Below are 26,596 nucleotides of genomic sequence, written 5' to 3'. Positions count from 1 at the left end.
TGCTTAAGCCAGTACATATCCGGGCCCGTCTGAAGTTTGCTAGAGAGCATTTGGATGATCCAGAGGAGTTTTGGGAGAATGTCCTATGGTCTGATGAAACCAAACTGGAACTGTTTGGTAGAAACACAACTTGTCGTGTTTGGAGGAAAAAGAATACTGAGTTGCATCCATCCAACACCATACCTACTGTAAAGCATGGTGGTGGAAACATCATGCTTTGGGGCTGTTTCTCTGCAAAGGGGCCAGGACGACTGATCCGGGTACATGAAAGAATGAATGGGGCCATGTATCGTGAGATTTTGAGTGCAAACCTCCTTCCATCAGCAAGGGCATTGAAGATGAAACGTGGCTGGGTCTTTCAACATGACAATGATCCAAAGCACACCGCCAGGGCAACAAAGGAGTGGCTTCGTAAGAAGCATTTCAAGGTCCTGGAGTGGCCTAGCCAGTCTCCAGATCTCAACCCTATAGAAAACCTTTGGAGGGAGTTGAAAGTCCGTGTTGCCAAGCGAAAAGCCAAAAACATCACTGCTCTAGAGGAGATCTGCATGGAGGAATGGGCCAACATACCAACAACAGTGTGTGGCAAACTTGTGAAGACTTACAGAAAACGTTTGACCTCTGTCATTGCCAACAAAGGATATATTACAAAGTATTGAGATGAAATTTTGTTTCTGACTAAATACTTATTTTCCACCATAATATGCAAATAAAATGATAAAAAAACAGACAATGTGATTTTCTGGATTTTTTTTTCTCAGTTTGTCTCCCATAGTTGAGGTCTACCTATGATGTAAATTACAGACGCCTCTCATCTTTTTAAGTGGTGGAACTTGCACTATTGCTGACTGACTAAATACTTTTTTGCCCCACTGTATATATATACACACACCCACTAGCTATTGAACCTGTTCTACGCCCGGGTGGCGAGCATTTATATTGGTATATGGTCTCCATCCTGGTATGCGCCTCTTCCATCCTGCCCCCTAATCTTGTCATGTGCTGCTACCATCTTGCACCCCCATCCTGTCATACGCTGCTCCCATCCTGCGCCCCCTTCCTGTCATGTGCAGCCCCATCCTGCGCCCTCATCCTGTTTTGTGCGCCTCCATCTTGTCATGTGCTACTCTTTTCCTGTGCCCTCATCCTGTCATGTGCTGCTCCCATCCTGCGCCCCCATCCTGTCATGTGCTGCTTTCATCCTGCGCCCCATCCTGTCATGTGCTGCTCCCATTCTGCGCCCCCATTCTGTAATGTGCTGCTCCCATCCTGCGCCCCCATTCTGTCATGTGCTGCAACCATCCTGTGCCCCCATTCTGTCATGTGCTGCTCCCATCCTGCGCCCCATTCTGTAATGTGCTGCACCCATTCTGCGCCCCCATTCTGTCATGTGCTGCTCCCATCGTTGATGGCCCCCATAAGATGCTCCATAGCATAATATGCCCCGTATGCTGATGCTGCGATTTAAAAAAAAAAAAATGACAGACTCACCTCTCGTCGCTGGGCGCCGAGTGCCTAAGCAGGCGGGAACACCAGCGCACTATGGGGGTCAGGTGCTGGAGTCGCCGCTGGCTAAGGCCCCCGGTGTAACAGCGTGTCCCTCCCCCGGCCTGTGTCCCTGGACTGCTATGTAATCAGGCTTGAGTCAACAACCAGAAGGGGGAGCTTTCCCTCATGGAGGGATGGATCCCAGGACACAGAACAATAGACTCATGTGTTGGCTGATTCAATTGTGTGGTGACTTGCGAAGGGCTGGGATCGTATGCTGAGGCGAGATCCTGGTGCCCGTGTGTGGAGGATTAAAAGCTGCCACGTGGAATGGTGTTGTGTCCCTCATCTGCTGGATCCAGTAAACCCATCCCAGGATTATTTTTCTTTTCCCTGGCTTCGGATTGCCAGGTGGCGCCCCCGGATCTGCTCCCTTTGTGTGGACTCATTGTAGACTAATTACGGACGCTGCAGAATTACTTTGATTTGTGTTGTCCCAGTTCCCTGTTCCGATAAATTTTATTGGATTGATTACTGGCGTGGTGTCTCTTCCTGCTCTGTCGCATGCCCCGTCACACCCGGCACTTGCGATATTCACCTGTCCCTGTTCCACTGCCGCGCGCCACTCTGTCATCCGTGTCCTCTGGCTGTGACTGTTGAGGCAGGGGGCGCGCACTGACCACGTCATCGCGCCCTATGACCTGAACGTCACAGCCAGAGGATGCGGAAGACCCGGCGGTGGAACGGGGACAGGTGAATATAGCATGGCTCACCCTCCCCCTTCATACTCACCCTCCTGGTGCGTCTCTGCTTCTCCGTTGGAGATAGCGGTATGCGTTCAGTGCTTACTCATACCGCGATCTCCTGGGCCACAATCCTCCTCCCCGGATGCGTCACACTGTGGGATCCAGACTGTGCAGACGCGTCGCGCTCGCACAGTCTATAAAGGCTTTGGACAGAGTGACGCTATCAGCGTTATAATATATATATATATATATATATATATATATATATATATACAATGGTGTTCAAAAGTCCTGCATAGGCGTGAAGAAAACTATATGTTTCATACTTCTGCATCTCTACAGTGAAACTGGTGGGACATATATGTTTTTGTAATCCCTCATTGTTTGCCATACTCATTTTTGAATGTCCCAAGTGTATAAATTGTTATGGTATGCGCATTTTTGATAATTTGTTTTACAGCACAACCATACCTGCACCAGTAGTGTGTAGAATGGTGAACAGGTTTCTAAGTTCATTAACTTCCAATGCAAGTTCACCCAGACTTAAATTTTACTTTTTAAGATTTATTATTTTTTATTTAATTCAGAGTCCTGACAAGGGCCTTTTGAGTGCATCTTTAGCTTCTGATACTTTATTGGCCAGCCTTTGCTCTTGAGCACCAGCTTGCATCTCTGTGGCATTGAGTGAACAAGCTTCTGCAGATGTTCACGAGTGATGATGTGGTTCCAGGCCTGTATCAGAGCCTCAATCAACTCACTCTCGGTCCTTGGCTGTTTTCTAGATATCTCTAATGATACCTTGTGCCACAATTTTTTTATTGGATTGAGGTCCGGGGACTGAGCTGGCCAGTCAATAGTAGCCACCTTGTTCTTTTTTTTCCATTCCGTTACGGTCTTAGCTCTGTGACAAGGAGCATTATTATCCTGGAAGATGTAATCCCCTGAAAACAGGTGTTGAGCAGAAGGCAGCATTTTCTTATTAAGGATGTCTATGCATTTTTTTGCATTAAGCATACCCTCCACAATATGAAGCCTTCCAACACCATTGGCTGCCATACAGCCCCAGACCATTGCTTTCATCAGATGTTTCACAGAGAAGCTCAAACACTCTGGCTTGTACTCTTCATGTGGGAACCTTCTCACATAAGACTTGCCATCATTTCCTAAAATGCAAAAAGTGCTTTCATCACCAAATAGCACTTTTTCCCACTCCTCCTTCCTCCATTTTAAATATTTCAATGCCCACAGTTTTCGCCTTTGTCTTTGTATGGCTGTCATCAATGGCTTCTTTCGGGCCTTGCACCCTTTCAATCCTGCTTCCTAACAGTTGATGTTGCTACCTCAATATTGCACTTTTCTTGCCATTCTCGCAGAAGCTGAGGAGAGGTGAGTTTTCGATTGGCAAGGGATGTTCTTATGAGTACTCTATCCTCCCTTTTAGTTGACTTTCTGGGCCGACCAGATCTGGGCCTGTCCTGGGTAATTCCAAGCTGCTTATGTTTCTGCTAAATTCTTACGACTGTACTCTGATTACAGCCGACCTTCCTTGCGATCTGGGGGCCAGTATAACCCTCTTCATGTAGCACCACAACTTGCACACGATCCTCCACTGACAAAAATCTGAAGGCTCCCATCATAAAACTCTACAGTATGATTCACTAGATAGACCAACAGATAAAACAAACAAACAAAGCAGCAGATGGGATGTAATTGGCTGCCATATCCAGGTTATGATTGGTCACAAGAACCTCATCTGTGATTGGCTAATTTTGGATCTGAAGCTGTACAATATTTAGTTGTGCTTTCAAGTCCCATATTGTTGCAATAATATCAGGCAAAACTGCTTCAAAAGCTAAAAATATTACAGGGAGAGAATGCAAAATTGTATTCTGAACAAAACCATATATAATATGTCATATTAGCATCGAAGATATTCGACAGAAAACGTTTAAAACTTGAAAAATCAATTTATCCTATGCCTATGCAGGACTTTTGAACACCACTGTATATATATACTGTATATATGTATACACACACACACACACACCACACATTTATTCTATGTGTATATCTCTATTCTATCGTAATCTAACCTGTCACTCTGATTAAAATGTACGTGGCTGATCATTTGCCGGCCTTTAATCTATCTATCTATCTAGAATATATATATACATTTTGAAGAATATTACGTTTTAAAACTATGTGTAGATGATTAATAACATTTCTGTATGTAAAATCGCACTGCAGTCGGATGTAGATCGGGTGTTAGGTGTGAGAAGTCAGATTGTACTCGCACAAAACCGCCTGACACTCACATGACACTTGCATCGCACTCGTCAGACTTTCCTAGTGTGTAAATCGCTCGTGTGTCTCCAGCCTGTGTATGTCATAGTGGTGTGAGATCAGTGGCCAAGGTCATTTAACCCCTTAACATTCAGTTACTTATTCAAATCATTAAAATCAATGCCAACTTTGATGCCAATTCTCACGGCCAGAACCCATTTGGGAAAAGCTAAGGTGACATGAATTTCATGCAGGGCATCAAAATGCATGTAATGATGGTGTCAGATCAGTGGCCCAAAGGCATTTAACCTCTTAAAAAATCACTTACTTATGCAAATCTGTGAAAATGGGCTGTCTGCCCACTTTGATGCCAGTTCTGATGCCCAGTACCCATTTGGGCCAGGCTAAAGGGACCTGAGTTTGATGCAGGGCATCACTATCTGTGAATTGTAATCGTCAGATCAGTGGCCCAAAGGCATTTAACCCCTTGAAAACACCAGTTGCTTATTCAAATATGTGAAAATGGGCTGTTTGCCGACTTTGATGCCAGTTCTGATGCCCAGAACCCATTTGTGCCAGGCTGGAGTGACATGGATTTCATGTGGGGCATCATTAAATATGTAAATCAGGTGTCAGATCAGTGGCACAAAGGCATTTAACCCCTTCAATACCATACCTCAGTGCCCACTTTGATGCCCATTTTTGTCCCAGCCTTCTAAATTTTGTATCTGTTTTTAAGTGTATTCACAAAAGGACACATGACCGCATAATATTATATACTCAGAATGGTTTATTTTTATACAAAAACCTGAAAAAAACAGAAAATAAAAAATAGCCGAATAAGAAACCGCTGAATAAGAAACCAACTTCAGCATCGTAAGTGCCGGACACATAAGGCAAGATAGGAGCCGACCGGGGACCGCCTACAACTCCTCCTCCTCCCGGAACTCCGCCTTCCAGCTGCAGCCGACTCGCTATATAGTCGCCTCGCTGTGCACCCGCCCCTTCTTAGCCCCGCCTCGCTGTGCACCCGCCCCTTCTTAGCCCCGCCTCGCTGTGCACCCGCCCCTTCTTAGCCCCGCCTCGCTGTGTCCCCGCCCCTTCTTAGCCCCGCCTCGCGGTGTCCCCGCCCCTTGTCCCGGTTCTTCCAGACCCTTCCACGTCGTCCCCGGCGGTCGGTACATAAGAGGCGGCGGAGCGGCGATGGCTCATTTCTCAGGATCTCGCTGCGCTATGAGGAGCCCGGTGAGCGCCGCCGAGCCGCTGCCCCCGGGCTGGGAGATGAAGCTGGACCCGCACACCGGATGGCCTTTCTTCGTGGATCATAACAACCGGACTACGACGTGGTGCGACCCCCGGGACCGAGAGAAGGTGAGCCGCCCCCTGAGCTGCTGCCCTGCCCGCTGTGCTGGCCTTGATCACCCGCGCTCCGTGTCCTGCCGGGGTCTGTGTTGTAGATCTGCGGATCCTTTAGTTTTGGAAGTTTTCTGAGCTGTCGGTACAAGTGACGTCACACTGCAGGCACCGAGCAGAAGCCGTGCCCCCTGGCTGCCCCCCCCCTCCTTCGTGTCCCCGTCTGCCTCTCTCCCATCGTCCCCCCCCCCCCCGGCTGCCCCTCCCCTGTCGTTGTCCCCCCTTCTGTCGTGTCCCCCCTGGCTGACCCCCCCCCCCCGTTCTTGTCCCCCCCTCCTTCGTGTCCCCGTCTGCCTCTCTCCCATCGTCCCCCCCCCCTTGCTGCCCCTCCCCCGTCGTTGTCACTGTCGGCCTCTCTCCCAGTCCTCGCGGCAGCAGCCCCGTGTTTGGCCGTCCTCGCAGCCCCGTGTTTGGCCGTCCTCGCAGCCCCGTGTTTGGCCGTCCTCGCAGCCCCGTGTTTGGCCGTCCTCGCAGGCCCGTGTTTGGCCGTCCTCGCAGGCCCGTGTTTGGCCGTCCTCGCAGGCCCGTGTTTGGCCGTCCTCGCAGGCCCGTGTTTGGCCGTCCTCGCAGGCCCGTGTTTGGCCGTCCTCGCAGGCCCGTGTTTGGCCGTCCTCGCAGGCCCGTGTTTGGCCGTCCTCGCAGGCCCGTGTTTGGCCGTCCTCGCAGGCCCGTGTTTGGCCGTCCTCGCAGGCCCGTGTTTGGCCGTCCTCGCAGGCCCGTGTTTGGCCGTCCTCGCAGGCCCGTGTTTGGCCGTCCTCGCAGGCCCGTGTTTGGCCGTCCTCGCAGGCCCGTGTTTGGCCGTCCTCGCAGGCCCGTGTTTGGCCGTCCTCGCAGGCCCGTGTTTGGCCGTCCTCGCAGGCCCGTCCTCGCAGGCCCGTCCTCGCAGCCCCGTCCTCGCAGCCCCGTCCTCGCAGCCCCGTCCTCGCAGCCCCGTGTTTGGCCGTCCTCGCAGCCCCGTCCTCGCAGCCCCGTCCTCGGCCGGCCTCGCAGCCCCGTGTTTGCCCGTCCTCGCAGCCCCGTGTTTGCCCGTCCTCGCAGCCCCGTGTTTGGCCCGTCCTCGCAGCCCCGTGTTTGGCCCGTCCTCGCAGCCCCGTGTTTGGCCCGTCCTCGCAGCCCCGTGTTTGGCCCGTCCTCGCAGCCCCGTGTTTGGCCCGTCCTCGCAGCCCCGTGTTTGGCCCGTCCTCGCAGCCCCGTGTTTGGCCCGTCCTCGCAGCCCCGTGTTTGGCCCGTCCTCGCAGCCCCGTGTTTGGCCCGTCCTCGCAGCCCCGTGTTTGGCCCGTCCTCGCAGCCCCGTGTTTGGCCCGTCCTCGCAGCCCCGTGTTTGGCCCGTCCTCGCAGCCCCGTGTTTGGCCCGTCCTCGCAGCCCCGTGTTTGGCCCGTCCTCGCAGCCCCGTCCTCGCAGCCTCGCTTGCTGGCTGCCTCCCCGGTGTCTCCCTGTGACCTTTCTGGAGGTGACGTGTGGCCGGATTCCAGGCCGAGCAGCTGTCATGGAGCTGTCAGGCGGCAGCTGTCCAGTGTGGGGTCAGCAGCCATTTATAGGCCAGGACTCTGCCGGCTCCTTTGTCTTTTCTGCAGTGTTTTCTGTGTCCACTCCAGCGCCCTCCACCTGCCGACATTCCTGCACTGGGGGAGGGTGGCAGCGTCACTGGGCAGTGGTGGGTGACTCACCAGCTGCCACCTGTCTGTGGCGTCGCCCTCTGTCACCACTGTGGCCCCTCGGGATGTTGCAGGCCGTGAATCAGATACAACACTGTCTGTGGTCCTGGAGATGAGGAGCCATTGGGATGGATGTCAGCGCCCCAATTATTGTCACCGAAAAGGGAAAAGCTGCTCTCCGGCCCATGATCCTCTCCGCTGCTGTGACATCCTGTCTCTTGTGATTGGTTACTGCAGTCACAAGTGATGTCACTCCACACAGTAGCCAATCCGTTGTTGGCTCTTACCTTTGTTAAGTGCTTTATGAAATAAAAGGAGCAATCTTATTGGTTAGTGTGGGACGTTGCTCCTCCAACCGTGGATTTTCTAACCTTTTCTTCTGTTTGTCTAGGTGGCTCAGACGTGGTCTAATGGTCCCTCCCCCGAGGCTCCGACCTGTGGGAACCTGTACTACCCACAGCTGCGTCCGGGTTATATACCAATTCCCATCCAGCATGAAGATCCCGAGAGCAGACAGCCACCTCCCCCCCTCCATGTGCACCCGCCAGGGCTGCAGAGGGTTAAACGAGACCCTTCCGTACAGAAGCGACCCCAGTCTCCAATAGTGGGCCCTAACCGACCACAATCCCCTGCGTGGGGACCACCAGCATCTCCTCCAGCAGATCGGCCTGGCAGCGGCTCCTTGGCATCACGCGGATCATCTCAAAGACCATCGGTAACGTCTGTGAGCGCAGCTTCTCCTGCTGTAACTGCCGATGTCATGGCAGCTGTAGACTGTAGAGGTGGTAATGTGCCCCCACGCCCTCCTTACGCCCCCTGCAGGCTTACCTACACCAATGTCTGCAGCCCAAGCAATGAAGGAATGTGGGCACATCGTGCATCTGGGCCCCCTATATATGAGATCATGGTGCTCGAGTCCCCCCCCCCCCCCCCATACAAGAGATTATGGTGCTCGTGTCCCCCCCCCCCCCCCCCCCCTTACATGAGATTATGGTGCCCGTGTCCCCCCCCCCTATACATGAGATTATGGTGTTTGTGTCTCCCCCCCCCCCCCCCCCCGCCATACATGAGATTATGGTGCTTGTTTCGCTCCCCGTATATGAGATTATGGTGCTTGTGCCCCCCCCCCCCCCCATACATTATTATTACTATTATACATTTTTATAGCGCCATTTATTCCACGGCGCTTTACATGTGAATACAGGGCAAATATAGACAAATACATTAAACATGAGCAAAAAACATGGCACGCGGGTACATAAGGAGGGAGGACCCTGCCCGCGAGGGCTCAGTCTGCAGGGGACGGGTGATGATACACTAGGAGAGGGTTGAGCTGGTTGTGCGGCAGTTCAGTAGGTTCAGGATCACTGCAGGCTGTAGGCTTGTCGGAAGAGGTGAGTCTTCAGGTTCTTTTTGAAGGTTTCTATGGTAGGTGAGAGTCTGATGTGCTGGGGTAGAGAGTTCCAGAGTATTGGGGAAGCACGGGAGAAGTCTTGGATGCGGTTGTGGGGAGTAGAGAAGGAGTTCTTGAGAGGATCGGAGGTTGCGTGTTGGTAGGTATCGGGAGATCATGTCACAGATGTATGGAGGAGATAGGTTGTGGATGGCTTTGTAGGTCATTGTGAGGGTTTTGAACTGGAGTCTCTGGGCGATAGGAAGCCAGTGAAGGACTTGGCATAGGGGAGATGCTGGGGAATAGCGGGGAGACAGGTAGATTAGTTGGGCAGCAGAGTAGGATTGATTTGAGTGGTGCCAGACTGCTAGAGGGGAGTCCAGAGAGTAGGAGGTTGCAGTAGTCGAGTTGGGAGATAAGGGCATGCACTAGTGTTTTTGCGGTGTCGCGGTCAAGGAATGTGCGGATCTGGGAAATGTTTTTGAGTTTGAGGAGGCAAGGGCTTGGATATGTGGCTTGAAAGAGAGGGCAGAGTCGAGGATCACCCCGAGGCACCGGGCGTGTGGGACTGGGGAAAGTGATCAGTCATTGACCTTGATGGATAGGTCTGGTGGAGGGGTAGAGTGAGATGGGGGAAAGATGATGAATTCTGTTTTGTCCATGTTCAGTTTTAGAAAGTGAGCAGAAAAGAAGGGACAGACAATGTTGGATTTTGGTAAGGAGGTGAGGTCAGGTCCGGATAGGTAGATCTGTGTGTCATCAGCATAGAGATGGTACTGCATACCGTGGGATTCTATGAGCTGTCCCAGACCGAAGGTGTAGATGGAGAAGAGTAGGGGTCCTAGAACAGATCCTTGAGGAACACCGACTGACAAGGGGCGAGGTGAGGAGGTGGTGTGGGGGAGGGAGACACTGAATGTCCGGTCTGTCAGATATGACGAGATCCAGGAAAGGGCCAAGTCTGATGCCAAGAGATGAGAGGATTTGTAGCAGAAGGGAGTGGTCCAAAGTGTCAAAGGCAGAAGACAGGTCCAGGAGGAGGAGGACAGAGTAGTGTCGCTTGCTCTTGACAGTTAGTAGGTCATTGGTGACTTTAGTTAGGGCTGTTTCAGTTGAGTGGGAACGGAAGCCAGATTGTAACCGATCAAAGAGGGAGCAGGAGGAGAGGTGAGAGGACAGTTCAAGATGGACATGTTGCTCCAGCAATTTGGAGGCATAAGGGAGAAGAGATATCGGGCGATAGCTAGACACAGAGGATGGGTCGAGGGAGGGCTTTTTGAGGATGGGTGTGATCTTGGCATGTTTGAAGGATGAGGGGAAGACACCTGTTGGGAGTGAGAGGTTGAAGAGGTGCGTTAGGGTTGGGATGAAGACAGTGGAAAGGTTAGGGATGAGGTGGGACGGGAGCGTGTCGAGCGTGCAAGTGGTGAGGTGCGATCTTGACAGGAGGGAGGAGAGCTCATCTTCCACACCCGTACATGAGATTATGGTGCTTGTGTCGTCCCCCCCCCCCCCCCCTGTACATGAGATTATGGCGCTCGTGTCCACCCCCGTACATGAGATTATGGTGCTCGTGTCCACCCCCGTACATGAGATTATGATGCTCATGACCCCCCGCCCCCTGTACATGAGATCATGGTGCTCGCGCCCCCTCCCCCCCGTACAGGATATCATGGTGCTCGGACGTGTATGTATATGTGTGTATGTATGGTGCTCGTGTCCCCCCCCGTACATGAGATTGTGGTGCTCGTGTCCCCCCCCGTACATGAGATTGTGGTGCTCGTGTCCCCCCCGTACATGAGATTGTGGTGCTCGTGTCCCCCCCCGTACATGAGATTGTGGTGCTCGTGTCCCCCCCCGTACATGAGATTGTGGTGCTCGTGTCCCCCCCCGTACATGAGATTGTGGTGCTCGTGTCCCCCCCCCCCCCCCCCCCCCCCCGTACATGAGATTGTGGTGCTCGTGTCCCCCCCCGTACATGAGATTATGGTGCTCATGACCCCCCGCCCCCTGTACATGAGATCATGGTGCTCGCGCCCCCTCCCCCCCGTACAGGATATCATGGTGCTCGGACGTGTATGTATATGTGTGTATGTATGGTGCTCGTGTCCCCCCCCCGTACATGAGATTGTGGTGCTCGTGTCCCCCCCCGTACATGAGATTGTGGTGCTCGTGTCCCCCCCCCGTACATGAGATTGTGGTGCTCGTGTCCCCCCCCCGTACATGAGATTGTGGTGCTCGTGTCCCCCCCCCCGTACATGAGATTGTGGTGCTCGTGTCCCCCCCCCCCCCCCGTACATGAGATTGTGGTGCTCGTGTCCCCCCCCCGTACATGAGATTGTGGTGCTCGTGTCCCCCCCCGTACATGAGATTATGGTGCTCGTGTCCCCCCCCCCCCCCCCCCCACATACATGAGATTATGGTGCTTGCTTCCCCCCCGTACATGAGATTATGGTGCTTGCTTCCCCCCCGTACATGAGATTATGGTGCTTGTGTGTGTCCCCCCCCCCCCCCCCCCCCCGTACATGAGAGTATGGTGCTCGTGTGTCGTCGTCCCCCCCCCGTACATGAGTCTATGGTGCTCGTGTCCACCCCCGTACATGAGTCTATGGTGCTCGCGTCCCCCCCCCCCCCCCCCCCCGTACATGAGATTATGGTGCTCGCGTCCCCCCCCCCCCCCTCCGTATATGAGATCATGGTGATCGGACGTGTGTGTGTGTGTGTGTGTGTGTGTGTGTGTCCCCCCCCCCCCCGTACATGAGAGTATGGTGCTCGTGTGTCGTCGCCCCCCCCCGTACATGAGTCTATGGTGCTCGTGTCCACCCCCGTACATGAGTCTATGGTGCTCGCTCCACCCCCCCTAACCTGAGATTATGGTGCTCGCGTCCCCCCCCCTCCGTACATGAGATCATGGTGATCGGACGTGTGTGTGTGTTTTGTTTTGTTTTTCCCCTCGAAAAATGGAGGAAACACTAAAATCCCACATCCTAGATATCACTGAATGAAATATTCCGGTTGTAAATGTTTATTCACTACATAGTGGAATGTGTTGAGAACAATAAAACAAAATTACACAGGTCAACAAAAAAATTTTTTTTTTCTGGTGTCCAAAATATTTTAATGAATTTGGGGTATTTTTGGGGTGCTGATTCTGAATATGTCATCAGTTTTGCCAGATTGGCTCAAGTTTTTGACATTTTTGGTATCTTATTTATAGCACTTGTTGGTAAATGCGACGCATCATCTCATTAATTTCTTTGGATTAGTACTTGAACTGAGCAGTTCTCAATATAGTTTTGTGTTAATTAGTGTTCTAAAAGTTTGTTCATAGCTTGATTTTTGCACTAACTTTATGTTGTTGTCTGTTTTCCAGTGAAAAGCATGAACTCATCAAGAAGAAGTTGTCTTAACGATCCAGACTCATTCTGTTACATTTGTGGTGAATACACACTGCCAAAACATAGAAGAAACATAACAGACTTCGTAAAAAAAGTGTATTTTGCCTATTTTGGGGTTATGCTTGGGGACCAAGACAAGTTTTGGGCACCACACATAGTGTGCAAAGCATGTATCGAATTATTACGAAAATGGAGCAAAGGACAAAGAAAAAGCTTCAAATTTGGTGTTCCAATGGTGTGGAGAGAGCCAAAAAATCATCATGATGACTGTTATTTCTGTGCAGTGCAAGTGCAAGGATTCAATAAGCATAAGAAACGAAAATGGGAGTAACATGGAATCTGCAAGAAGGCCTGTCCCTCATTGTGAAGATGTGCCTGTACCTGTGTTTACCATAAATAACAGTCATCATGATGATTTTTTGGCTCTCTCCACACCATTGGAACACCAAATTTGAAGCTTTTTCTTTGTCCTTTGCTCCATTTTCGTAATAATTCGATACATGCTTTGCACACTGTGTGGTGCCCAAAACTTGTCTTGGTCCCCAAGCATAACCCCAAAATAGGCAAAATACACTTTTTTTACGAAGTCTGTTATGTTTCTTCTATGTTTTGGCAGTGTGTATTCACCACAAATGTAACAGAATGAGTCTGGATCGTTAAGACAACTTCTTCTTGATGAGTTCATGCTTTTCACTGGAAAACAGACAACAACATAAAGTTAGTGCAAAAATCAAGCTATGAACAAACTTTTAGAACACTAATTGACACAAAACTATATTGAGAACTGCTCAGTTCAAGTACTAATCCAAAAAAATTAATGAGATGATGCGTCGCATTTACCAACAAGTGCTATAAATAAGATACCAAAAATCTCAAACTTGAGCCAATCTGGCAAAACTGATAGCATATTCAGAATCAGCACCCCAAAAATACCCTAAATTCGATGAAATATCTTTGGCACCAAAAATGCTGTTGACCAGTGTTATCAATGTAAATCTAATATCCCACGGAGGTCTGGAGTTGGAAAAATACTCAAAATCAAAGTGGAGAATCAAATTACAGGCTGATCCAACTTCAGTGGAAATGCCTCAAGACAAGGAAATGATGCTCAATAGTGTGTGTGACCTCCACGTGCCTGTATGACCTCCCTACAACACCTGGGCATGCTCCTGATGAGGCGGTGGATGGTCTCCTGAGGGATCTCCTCCCAGACCTGGACTAAAGCATCCGCCAACTCCTGAACAGTCTGTGATGCAATGGGACGTTGGTGGATGGAGCGAGACATGATGTCCCAGATGTGTTCAATCTGATTCAGGTCTGGGGAACGGGAGGGCCAGTCCATAGCTTCAATGCCTTCATCTTGAACTGCTGACACACTCTGGCCACGTGAGGTCTGGCATTGTCCTGCATTAAGAAGAACCCAGGGCCAACCGCACCAGCATATGGTCTCACAAGGGGTCTGAGGATCTCATCTCGGTACCTAATGGCAGTCAGGCTACCTCTGGCGAGCACATGGGGGGGCTGTGCGGCCCTCCAAAGAAATGCCACCGCACACCATTACTGATCCACTGCCAAACCGGTGATGCTGAAGGATGTTGCAGGCAGCAGATCGCTCTCCACGGAGTCTCCAGACTCTGTCACATCTGTCACTTGCGCTCAGTGTGAACCTGCTTTCATCTGTGAAGAGCACAGGGCACCAGTGGCGAATTTGCCAATCCTGGTGTTCTGTGGCAAATGCCAAGAGTCCTGCACAATGTTGGGCTGTTTGCACAACCCCCATCTGTGGACATCGGGCCCTCAGACCATCCTCATGGAGTCGGTTTCTAACCGTTTGTGCAGACACATGCACATTTGTGGCCTGCTGGAGGCCATTTTGCAGGGCTCTGGCAGTGCTCCTCCTGTACCTCCTTGCACAAAGGCTGAGGTAGTGGTCCTGCTGCTGGGTTGTTTTCCTTCCTATGGCCCCCTCCACGTCTCCTGGTGTATTGGCCTGTCTCCTGGTAGCGCCTCCAGCCTCTGGACACTACGCTGACAGACACAGCAAACCTTCTTGCCACAGCTCGCATTGATGTGCCATCCTGGATGAGCTGCACTACCTGAGCCACCTGTGTGCATTGTAGAGTCCGTCTCATGCTACCAAGAGTGTGAAAGCACAACCAACATTCAAAAGTGACCAAAACATCAGCCAGAAGGCATTGGTACTGAGATGTGGTCTGTGGTCCCCACCTGCAGGACCACTCCTTTATTGAGGGGGTCTTGATAATTGCCAATAATTTCCATCTGTTGTCTATTCCATTTGCACAACAGCATGTGAAATTGATTGTCAATCAGTGTTGCTTCCTAAGTGGACAGTTTGATTTCACAGAAGTTTGATTTACTTGGATTAAAGGGAACCTGTCACCCCCAACCCCCCCCCCCCCCAGGCGTTTTTAACTAGAAGAGCCACCTTGTGCAGTAGTAATGCTGCATTCTGACAAGGTGGCTCTTTTAGTTCTGGGTGCTGTAACTGCCGAAATAATCCGTTTTATAATTTGTCATAAATACCTTTCTTCAGTCCTGGAGGCCGGCCTTTCCCCCCTGCAGCAGACGCCACACAGCCGTCACTCAAATCTTCTTGGCGCCGGGCGCCGCCTCCTCGTCGCTATTTTGAAATGAGCCGGCGCCTGCGCTCTTTTCTCCTGCCTGGTGCAGGCGCAGCGAGCGCTGGCCGTCTGTCCTCATATGCAGTCTAGCTGACTGCGCCTGTGCGGCCGGCCTACCTGTGAATCCCAGCCCCGCAGTGTCTTCTGATTTATTCCCTTTAAATGTTGTGTAAGGCTAGTTTCACACTAGCGTTTACCTGATCTGCGGCAGGTTGCGGACTTCCTCTGTGAAGCCCCGCCCTCGGCCGCACCACTGCCACTAGCTCCGCCTACTTCTGCATGCGGCCCCCGTACCTATCTTTAACATTAGGTACGCAGGTCGTGCGGCTGTATGCGGATGCTGCCGCATGCGTCGTTTTGACAATGCGGCGACCAGCGTAGGACGCAGCCTGTAGCATTTTTTTTTTTTTCCCGCATCGTCAAAGCGAGATAGAGAGAGAGATATATATATATATATATATATATATATATATATATATATATATATAATCTCTGATCGCCCATGACGGCACCACGGAGAGAGGGGATCCGCCCACCAAGGACAGGAAACCTACGGATAAAAAGGCGGTACCACTCTCCTGCATCAGTTGGTTTCCTGTCCTTGATGGGAGACCTACGGACTTACCGAATCGACGTGGGAATTCCGGACCCATCCAGTCCGGTTCAGGCAGCTGGGGTCCCTCTGCCTCGGCTGAGGTGGTGACCCGAAGCGCCACCGCGGGGGGCTAGTGGGCCTCTAGGGTGTGCGGGGGAGGTGACAAGGAGTTCGCGGTCACCTCCCCAGGTAAGATGCAGCAGGCAACATCCAGGGGGGTCCCTCTGTGGTTGCGGGAGGTGCGGCGCGGCCCTCCCCAAAAAACATGCGTCAGTCTGCACACTGCACCGCCATCGAGCGTGCAGAGCCGCGCAGTAGGGACTGCATAGGACCGGGGGCGCCGGTCAGCAGCGCCATATATGCACTCCCGGCGCCATCTTGCAAGTTCGGCGCATGCCCGGGATTAAGCTGGTCTCGCGAGGCGCCGGCGAGGCGCTCGTACGGGCACGCTTCTGCGCAGGCGCCGCTTAAGCCCGACTGTGCAGGCGCCGGCGTTCGGCGCTCCTCGCCATCAGCCGGGCGCTACTGCGCAGGCGCCGACGTTCGCCCATCAGCTGGGCGCTACTGCGCAGGCGCGGATGTAAAAAAAAAAAAAAAAAAGCGGCGCGAAGGCTTTAAATGAGGAAAGTTACTTCCTCCTAGCGGCTCCGCAATATATCAGCAGAAGCCTCAAAAAAAGCTACTTGCAACTACACCAGAGTGTTGTCAAAGCAGTAACCGCAGACCAGCAGCAATATGAGCGACCCGGCATCTCCCTTGCCAGAATCACCTCCACCTATAGCAGCGCCACAGCAGCAGCAGCAAAAAAGGCGACAGCAGCGCCAGGACACGAGCAACGAACGCCAGAGGTCCCAACGCAGTAAGGGGTCCAGTACGGCGTCGGGGGGGAAAAAGCCAGAGGCGGAGAATCCCCAATCGGTATTTATGGGTCCTGGAGGTGGTAAGTGGATCTTCGTGAAAGTCAGAGACAGTAAGGTTATTATTTGTCTTTTAGGGGAGGAAGAGCGTAGGCAAAACAAAGCATAAAATTTGTGCCATCTGTAGAGAAGATCTTCCACCTGCCTGGGAGAAGACGCTGTGTAACACTTGCATACAGCAGACAGTATCTGAAAGTCTGCCAGGGTTTGCAACCGACTTAAAAAACCTGATTAAGGAGCAAGTAGAAGACACCCTTAGATCCCGAAAAAACGGAGAAAGACAAAGGATAGGTCTCCATCTCCGGTCTCAAAATCTGACAGCGACAGTGCGAGCTCAGTATCCTCCGACTCCTCCTCCTCATCTGCATCATCCACTTCTTCCTCGGGGGGGCACAACTGTTTCCCAATAGAGGACACCGATGGCCTCATAAAGGCGGTGAGAAGTACTATGGGGTTAGTAGACTCCCACCCCAAAAAATCGGTACAAGACATCATGTTCGGGGGCCTAGAACAAAAAAAGAGGCGAGCTTTTCCACTTAATGATACAATCGCAGCATTAATTAAAAAAGAATGGAAAAAGCCCATGAAAAAGTCTCTCTTAACTCCCAAAAGGAAATACCCTTTTGAGGATGAATCCTGCTCCTTTTGGGAAAAAGCCCCCAAATTAGATGTGGCAATAGCTAAAGCATCAAAAAAATTCGCACTCCCGTTTGAAGACATGGGGATACTAAAAGACCCTATGGACAAGAAGGCGGACGCCTTCCTCAAAGACTCTTGGGAGGCAGCAGGGGGGGGCTTAAAACCTGCAGTAGCAGCGGCGTGTACATCTCGCTCCCTAATGATTTGGCTAAATCAACTAGAGGGTCAATTAAAAGGGAAGACTTCCCGAGACTCGATACTGAATACTTTACCAGTAATGAGGGGAGCTGCAGCTTTCCTGGCTGACGCCTCGGCCGACTCAATCAGATTAGCCGCTAGGTCAGCAGCACTGGCTAATGCGGCCAGGCGCGCCCTCTGGCTTAAGAACTGGCCAGGCGACCTCCAAACTAAAACAAGACTGTGTACCATCCCATGTGAAGGAGAATTCTTGTTTGGTTCCACTCTAGACGATATTTTAGAAAAAGCTGGGGACAAGAAAAAGTCCTTTCCTCCTCTGGGCCTCCCCTCTTACCGGAAGCCCTTTCGGAACAAGAGGTTTTTCCGTAAGAACCCGGGGAGAGGCCAGGGGAAATGGGAGGATAAGAGGAACAAAAACAAGGGGTTTATCTTAAATAAAAACCCCAATGATAACAAGAAACCTCCGCAATGAAGGTTCGCCCCAGGTGGGAGAGAGGCTGTCTCTTTCTCCCAGCCTGGGAAAAGATTACCTCCAGTCAATGGATACTGAACATCATAGAATCAGGACTGAGGTTAACATTCAAGAGATACCCTCGTCCCTCTTTTACGATGACACCTACAAGATCTTCGGCAGAAGAGCAGCTGGCACTAGAAAAGGAAGTCATCGGGTTAGTAGAAAAGAGAGTTCTCCTGGAGGTTCCCCCTCAAGAAAGAGGACAAGGATACTATTCCCCTCTGTTTCTGAGAAGAAAACCAGACGGGTCTTTCAGAACCATCATAAATCTGAAAAGTCTAAACAACTACTTAGAGGTTCAGGCATTCAAAATGGAAACGATAAAATCGTCTATCAAAATGCTGTTTCCTCAATGCTTCATGGTGGTCCTAGACCTAAAGGACGCATATTATCACGTCCCAATACACAAAGATCACCAAAGATTCCTCAGGATGGCGGTACACATCAGAGGAGTCCTAAGTCACTTCCAGTTCTCAGCTCTGCCTTTTGGTCTAGCCATAGCCCCGAGGATTTTCACAAAACTGATTGCGGAGGTAATGGCTCACCTCAGGGAAGAAAATACCTTGATTGTACCATATCTGGACGATTTTTTGGTAATAGGCTCCTCCCTGCAGCATTGCGAGAATCAACTGGCACTTGTGATTTATTCCCTAAAAGAACTGGGCTGGCTGATAAACATAGAAAAATCCAGACTAATACCTTCTCAAGTTCAGGAGTACCTAGGTCTCACCCTAGACTCCATAAAAATGGAATGTCGGCTCCCGGAGAGCAAAATACAAAAACTAAAAAATTTGGTATCAAGGGTTCAATCTCTCCCCTCCATAACATTCCGTCAGGGTATGTCCCTCCTAGGCTCCATGTCCTCTTGCATTCCCGCAGTCCAGTGGGCCTAATTACATTCGAGAGACCTCCAATGGCAGATATTGTCAGAACAAAACCATCTAGGAGGGCATTTAGACGGGCGGTTAATTCTATCTCCTCGTACCAGCCACTCTCTGACATGGTGGAAGTCGCAGAAAAATCTTTCCCAGGGGGTCCCGTGGGTAATTCAGATATCAAAAGTCCTAACTACGGACGCAAGCCCCTCAGGGTGGGGAGCTCATCTGGGCGATCTGGTAGCCCAGGGCACCTGGTCTCCGTCCCTGGCAGACAAATCCTCCAATATGAAGGAACTTCTTGCGGTCAAATTTGCCCTTCAGGAATTCTTGGAAGTCCTTCACTCTCATCACGTAAGAGTGATGTCGGACAACCGGGTGGTAGTATCTTACCTAAATCACCAGGGGGGCACCCGTTCCAAAAATCTAATGGAAGTGACCAACTCAATCCTGCAAATAGCCGAGAGCAACCTCCTATCCCTAACAAGCCTACACATAAAAGGGGTAGACAACTACAAAGCGGACTTCCTCAGTCGGTCCAGCCTAAAACAGGGAGAATGGGAACTGAATCAGGCAATATTTACCCAGATCACAGAGAAATGGGGGGTTCCCAAAATAGATCTCTTTGCGAGCCATCTAAACAAAAAAGTAGGGAGCAAAAGGAGGCTATCGTCTCTGGGGAACCCAGTAGTTGTGGACGCTTTCCTGATGTCTTGGGGTCATCATCTGCTCTATGCCTTTCCTCCTCTCATTCTGATTCCAGCAGTGCTGAGGAAGATTCGGGAGGACGGGGCGCTGGTTATCTTAATTGCCCCGTTCTGGCCGAAGAGACCTTGGTTCTCATGGATGAGGAATATGTCAATATCCGACCCCTGGGTATTACCAGACCTTCAGGATCTATTGTTGCAGGGCCCAGTCTGTCATCCACGGGTCAAGAACTTGCACTTGACAGCCTGGCTCTTGAAAGGGAGCTGCTAAAAGACAGGGGGTTCTTCCCCAGGGTTAATCTCAACCTTGCTACAAAGTAGGAAGCCAGTCACAACAAAACAATATGGCAAGATATGGAAACAGTTTCTATCTTCATCAGGGGCAAAAGTAGGGAAAGAAATTCCCCTTAATTCCATATTAGAGTTCCTACAAAATGGGTTGGAGATGGGGCTGGCTACTAGTACCCTGAAAGTTCACGTGGCAGCATTGGGAGCCCTATTCAATTTTGATTTAGCTTCAAATAGGTGGGTTGCTAGATTCATAAGAGCAGCAGGAAGATCAAGGCCTCTTCCGGTAAAAATCGTTCCTCAATGGGACTTAAACTTAGTCCTTAAAGCCCTGACCAGTCCACCATTCGAACCATTACACGAAGCTTCAATAAAAAACCTATCTCTCAAAACCGCTCTGTTAGTCGCCCTCACTTCTGCCCGTAGGGTCAGCGACTTACAGGCTCTTTCAGCTAACCCTCCTTACACACAATTTCTAGAGGATAGGGTCATTTTAAAAACAGACCCGGCATATCTCCCGAAAGTGGCATCAAAGTTTCACAGGTCTCAAGAGATTTCTCTCCCTTCCTTCTATCCCAACCCTGTAAACAAGAAGGAACAAACATTACATACACTAGACGTACGAAGATGTCTCTTACGCTACCTAGAAGTCACTAAGGAGAGTAGGGAGGATGCCTCTCTGTGTGTTTCCAGGGTCCCCGGAAGGGGAAAAAAGCATCGAAAGCCACCATAGCAAGATGGATTACGGATGCCATCAGTCTTTCATACTCGGCAAGTGGGATGTCCATTCCCGGGGAGGTTAAGGCTCACTCGACAAGGGCAGTGGCATCTTCCTGGGCGGAGAAGGCCGGAGTTCCCATAGACCAGATATGTAGAGCTGCTACCTGGTCCTCACCATCTACATTCTATAGGCACTATAGATTGGACCTAAACTCCTCTTCGGACCTTACCTTCGGTAAAAGGGTTCTGGAAGCGGTGGTCCCTCCCTGAATGTACTATCTATGCAATTCTCTCCGTGGTGCCGTCATGGGCGATCAGAGAAAAATATAGTTCTTACCGATAACGGTATTTCTCTGAGCCCATGACGGCACCCGTACATTCCCTCCCTTCACTTATGGGTGCTCACATTAAATAGTGCCATAGTTTATTTATAGTTTATTCATAGTTTTAAAATCACGCGGTATCTCGTTATGCTAAACAGTTAAAGCTAACAAATGTTTTAGTAGTCTCCCATCATTCTCTATGTAAAACAACTGATGCAGGAGAGTGGTACCGCCTTTTTATCCGTAGGTTTCCTGTCCTTGGTGGGCGGATCCCCTCTCTCCGTGGTGCCGTCATGGGCTCAGAGAAATACCGTTATCGGTAAGAACTATATTTTTTTTTTTTTTTTGTGCTCAAAAGTTAACCTACCCCTGCAGAATTTTTGCTTTCTTGCCCTTTTTTCAGAGAATATGAATAACACCAAAGCTTTTTTTTTTTTTTTTTTTTTCTCCACTCATGGTTTGTGGTTGGGTGAAGCCATTTATTGTCAGACTACTGTGTTTTCTCTTTTTAAATCAAAATGACGACCCAAAACATCCAAATTACCCTGATCAAAAGTTCACATCCCCCATTTCTTAATACCGTGTATTGCCCCCTCTAACATCAATGACAGCTTGAAGTCTTTTGTGGTAGTTGTGGATGAGGTTCTTTATTTTCTCAGATGGTAAAGCTGCCCACTCTTCTAGGCATAAAGCCTCCAGTTCCTGTAAATTCCTGTGCTGTCTAGCATGTACTGCGCTCTTGAGATCTCCCCAAAGTGGCTCAATGATATTGAGGTCAGGAGACTGAGATGGCCACTCCAGAACCTTCACTTCACTTTGTTCTGCTGTAGCCAATGACAGGTCAACTTGTCAATGATCCAAAACACAAGGCCATGTTGGTACGTCCCATGCGCAGCTTCCGGGCTGACAATTGCAAATTTGCCTCCAGTATTTGCTGATAACGTGCTGCATTCATCTTTCCTTCAACTTTGACGGTTTCCTGTGCCTTTGTAGCTCATACTTTCCCCAAAACATCAGCGATCCACCTCTGTTCTTTACAGTAGGAATGGTGTTCCTTTCATCATAGGCTTTGTTGACCTCTCTCCAAATGTAACGTTTATGGTTGTGGACAAAAAGTTCAATTTTGGTCTCATCACTCCAAATTACATTGTTCCAAAAGTTTTCAGCCTTGTCTCTGTGCTGTTTTGCATATTGTAGGAGAGATACTTTGTGGCTTTTGCGCAGTAATGGCTTTCTTCTGGCGACTCGACCATGCAGCCCATTTTTCTTCAAATGCCTCCTTAGGCTATGTTTCCACGGTCAGGAAACCTTCAGCATCTACTGCAGATTGGACGCTGCGTACAGCCGCAGCGTCCTGATGTTACAGCATAGTGGAAGGGATTTTATGAAATCCCATCTCCACTATGCATGCAGGGCCGCAACCCGTAGCTCTGTGTAACTGGACATGCGGCACGTCTTTATAGACCTGCTGCAGTCTATTTATCTTGTGGAGACGCTCCTTCTCCGCAAGATAAATAACCCAGCCTATGAATATGACTCGGTGATTCCGCATGTGTTCAATGAACACATGCGGAATCACCGCGCGTACAACGGGGCAGGATATCCACTGCGTCCAAAGTGCAGGGAATCCTGAACGTGGAGACATAGCCTTATTGTGCATCTTGAAACAGCCACACCGCTAGTTTTCAGAGTGCAGTATTTCAGTTTGTTATTTGTGGGTTTTTCTTTGCATCCCGAACAATTTTCCTGGCAGTTGTGGACGACCTTTTTGTTGGTCTACCTGACCGTGGTTTTGTTTAACAAATGGAAAGTCAGGGGCTCTGTATAATCAGTGTGAACGCTGCTGACTGGCATTATCAATTCCTTGGATATCTCGTTTTATCCCTTTCCTGTTTTATACAGTTCAACTACCTTTTCCCGTAGATCCAGTGACCGTTCTTTTGCTTTCCCCATGACTCATGATCCAGAAACGTCAGTGGCTGGATAAAAGATGCAAGAGTCTGTCTGGATCCCAGAAGCTCACTCTGCTTGTAATCAGTGTGTGTGCATAAAAGCTAACAGGTCACAGGTGAGGATGTTACCTTTAGTAGCCATTCACACCCATTTGTGTGAACTTCTGTGCATGTTATCAGGCCAAAATCACCAGGGGATGTGAACTTTAGATCAGGGTCATTGGGATGTTTTGGGTTGTCCTCATGATTTAAAAAGAGAAAACACAGTAGTTTGACAATAAATGTCTTCACCCAACCACTAACCATGAGAGGAGAAAAAGGTTTGGTGTTATCATTCATATTCGCTGAAAAAAGACCAAGAAAGCAAAAATTCTGCCGCTGGGTATGTAAACTTTTGAACACAACTGTGTATGAGATCGTAGTGCTTGTACGGCCCCATATACAGGGGGGCACAATAATTATTTGATACCTTGCTAATTGTTGTAAGTTTGACCACTGACAAGGACATGAACAGTATAATTTTTAAGGGTAGGTTAATTTTAACATTGAGAGATAGAATATAAAAAAATAAATAAAAATCACATTGTATAAATTTATTAGCATTTTGTAGTGAGAAATAAGTATTTGATCCCCTACCAAACATTAACCCCTTTCCGACAACACGTGTGATAGTACGCCGACGTCGGATACCCTCCCTTTGATGTGGGCTCCGGCGGTCCACATCTTTCCCGGGACATGACAGCTGTTTTGGACAGCTGACATGTGCCCGCAATAGCCGCGGATGGAATCACGATCCACCTGTGGCTATTAACTAGTTAAATGCCGCTATCAAGCGCTGACATCGGCATTTAAATGGCTCTTCCGGCAATTGCATCGGAAATTCGCACACCAGTGACCCGCATCCTGTGACCGCGGGTCACCGGCGTTTCGTCATGACAACCTGAGGTCTCCTGGAGACCTCTATGGTTGTCACTGCCGGATTCCTGTGAGTGCCACCCAGTGGTCGGCGCTCATAGCACGTCAGCACTTCTACTAAACAGAGGCGATCTGACCATCGCCTCTATGTAGCGCAGCCGATCGAGTTGTGCCAGCTTCTAGTCTCCTGTGCAGACTATTGAAGCATGGCAAAAAAGTGTTTATAAAGAAAAATAAAGAAGTTCAAATCGCCCCCTTCATAATAAAACAATAAAAATAAAATCAAACATTTCAGAATCGCCCGATCTATCAATTTTTTTTTTTCAGCACTTAGATAAAAAAGAACCTAGACATGTTTGGTGTATATGAACTTGTAATGACATAATGGCAACTCAGTTTTAGCATTTAGTGAACCTGGCAAAAAACCCAAACCAAAAACAAGTGTGGGATTGCACACTTTTCCCCCCCCCCCCACTCCATTTACTAGTATACAATATGGCAAAACCAATGGTGTCATTCCCTGTCAGCGGGCAAACGTGCAAAATCAGCAAGGGATCAAATACTTATTTCCCCCACTGTATGTGAGATCATAGTGCTCGTACGCCCTCCATATGAGACCATGGTGCTAGTGCTCATATGTCCCCCCCATATAGGAGACTCTAGTGCTCGTATGCCCCCCCTTATATGAGATCCTAGTGCTCGTATGCCCCCCTTATATGAGATCCTAGTGCTCGTATGTCCCCCCCCCATATAGGAGACTCTAGTGCTCGTATACCCCCTTATATGAGATCCTAGTGCTCGTATGCCCCCCCATATGAGGTCCTAGTGCTCGTATGCCCCCCTTATGAGATCCTAGTGCCCGTATGCCCCCCTTATGAGATCCTAGTGCTCGTATCCGCCCCCCTTATGAGAGTCTAGTGCTCGTATGCCCCGCCCTAATTTGAGAATGTAAGGGTGCTCGTATGCCCCCCCTTATGAGATTCTAGTGCTCGTACACCACCTACACTTTTACACCCGTGATCACCCATGTTTCTGGAGACTTCAGACTATATTAAATTCTTGTGTTTTTATTTCAGCCTCCTCTAGAGCTGAGTGGCCTTTCTCAGTCTCCAGGCAGGCAGATCCCGAGCAGAGAAGTCCACCAACTGCCGCGTGGATATATCTCCATACCGGTGATCCATGAAGGGAACATCCCGCGACCATCTTCTCACAATGTGCCACCGAAGGGTTGGAATCCACAGTCAGAATGTCACCTGCACCAGCCAGTGTATTACAGGATTCAGGATGACAGAGACTCCAGACATCCCCCAAATACACAGTCTAGTCCAGAGGCTTCATCAACGAGGAGAACTCCCCTGACAGATCCGGTCAGGGTGCAGGTAGTGTCTGACAGTACACATGAGCCTCTCCCTGATTCTGTTCCTAATATTTTTCTTAAATATTTGGTGACCATATACTTATTTGGGGATTAAACTTTCTTTCAGATTCCAATTCAAAGGGTTTCCCCACCTAGAAGTCATCTGGAGGTCGACCCCAGCTCTGTACCTACTGTCCCGATTCAGACTATGTCTCCTCCAAATGTTCCAGTTCATGTGAGTTTCATGTCATCTGCTCCCGGCCCGGATAGTTCTCCAGAAATCAGTCCTGTGCAGACAGCCTCTCCGAGCAGCTGCCCAGCCGAGACAAACACAACAAGCAACCCCATAGCTGAGACAAGCCCATCGAGCACCGACCATCAGCAGACCAGAAATATAGATAAGGACACTAAAGTAGAAAAAGAACTGCAATGTCCTCAACCATTAGAAGTGACCACAGATGTGGGTTTCCTTCCAGCTGAGCCACTAAACAAACATCCTGGGGTTCTACAAGTAGAGAGGATTTTGCATAGGGTGCAGGGACTGCAAGAAGCTGTTGACTATTTCCAAGGCAGAAAGAATGAAAAGAATTATCTGATGCTTGAGGAGTATCTGACTAAAGAGCTTCTGGCCCTAGATTCAGTAGATCCTGAAGGCCGTGCTGATGTGCGTCAGGCTAGAAAAGATGGGGTAAGAAAAGTCCAGAACATTCTGGAGACTCTAGAACGAAAAGCTACTGACTATCTAGCAGTTGCGCCAACTGTAACCTCACAGGAACTAATGGAGTTGGGTGGTCCAATGGAAGAAAGCTGTTCCTCACCAATTCAGTCTGAGAGCTCCCAACAGGAGGCCTCATCTGTCCAGGAAGTCTGTGTCCCGACTGCTGGTGGTGCTCATTAGTTCTCAGTAATAAAGGCTGAACACTTGCAGACTTTCGGGTTTTAATTTTACCTTTTAAACCATTGCGCATGTTGCTATGTAACTAAAGCTTTCAGAATCCATTAATGGAGTTTTGCTCTGTTGATGGTGGAGAAGGAGCCTCACTTTTCATGGATTGACTTGGGGAGAATCTGGGTATAAAGCTGTCCTGGGAGGAAATGTTCTTTGAATGTTGGTTCTTATGTAACATCTTTATCTTTTTGATCTTGTGCTGTCATAAATAAATAAGGTCTACACTGATCTGTGCTCTGAAAGATGGCGTCTGAGGGGAAGGAGGTCTCCAGTCACACGTGGTTTGATGATTGGGTCTTGATCTCTGCACACAGGTTTAATGCTATCCTGTGGGGTCCAGTCTTATGCTGCAGAGACCCGGTGACCCGTGAGTCCCCTTCACCCAAGTATTTAAAATGTGACTTTAGGCCCAGCATCATTGTATGGAGATATCGCCCCTTTTTCCATAGAAGTTAATGGACACTTGAAGGAAAAAGGATCTGTATTGGGTGTCTTCATGGAAAAGATCTGTATTGGGGCCTTCATGGGCGATTAGGGTGATCTCATTATACTGATTATAATTTTGCTTTCTGATAGAAGATAAACTACTGTTGATGAAGATGGAAGTTGAAGAACTCAACTCCGGACA

General features: G+C 49.6%; 1 protein-coding gene across 1 annotated transcript; it reads left to right on the top strand.

Moving 5' to 3' along the window:
* Positions 1-5,536: 5,536 nt before the first annotated feature.
* BAG3 (BAG cochaperone 3) lies at positions 5,537-26,196 on the top strand. The gene is made up of 4 exons (XM_077257869.1): positions 5,537-5,888; positions 7,978-8,301; positions 24,739-25,041; positions 25,147-26,196. The coding sequence occupies exons 1-4, from the start codon at positions 5,721-5,723 to the stop codon at positions 25,915-25,917; spliced, it is 1,566 nt and encodes a 521-aa protein (XP_077113984.1). The 5' UTR covers positions 5,537-5,720; the 3' UTR covers positions 25,918-26,196.
* Positions 26,197-26,596: the final 400 nt, after the last annotated feature.

The sequence above is a fragment of the Ranitomeya variabilis genome, chromosome 4 (genome assembly GCF_051348905.1).
Source record: "Ranitomeya variabilis isolate aRanVar5 chromosome 4, aRanVar5.hap1, whole genome shotgun sequence".
In the NCBI taxonomy this organism is placed as follows: Eukaryota; Metazoa; Chordata; class Amphibia; order Anura; family Dendrobatidae; genus Ranitomeya; species Ranitomeya variabilis.
This window is presented reverse-complemented; position numbering and strand designations above follow the sequence as displayed.

What these genes read in the sequence shown, in the direction of transcription:
- BAG3 (XM_077257869.1), top strand. Translation starts at nt 5,721, where the DNA reads ATGGCTCATTTCTCAGGATCTCGCTGCGCTATGAGGAGCCCGGTGAGC. An exon ending in GATCATCTCAAAGACCATCG is followed by an intron (nt 8,302 to 24,738) that starts GTAACGTCTGTG and finishes TTTTTATTTCAG; the next exon opens with CCTCCTCTAGAGCTGAGTGG. An exon ending in CAGATCCGGTCAGGGTGCAG is followed by an intron (nt 25,042 to 25,146) that starts GTAGTGTCTGAC and finishes ACTTTCTTTCAG; the next exon opens with ATTCCAATTCAAAGGGTTTC.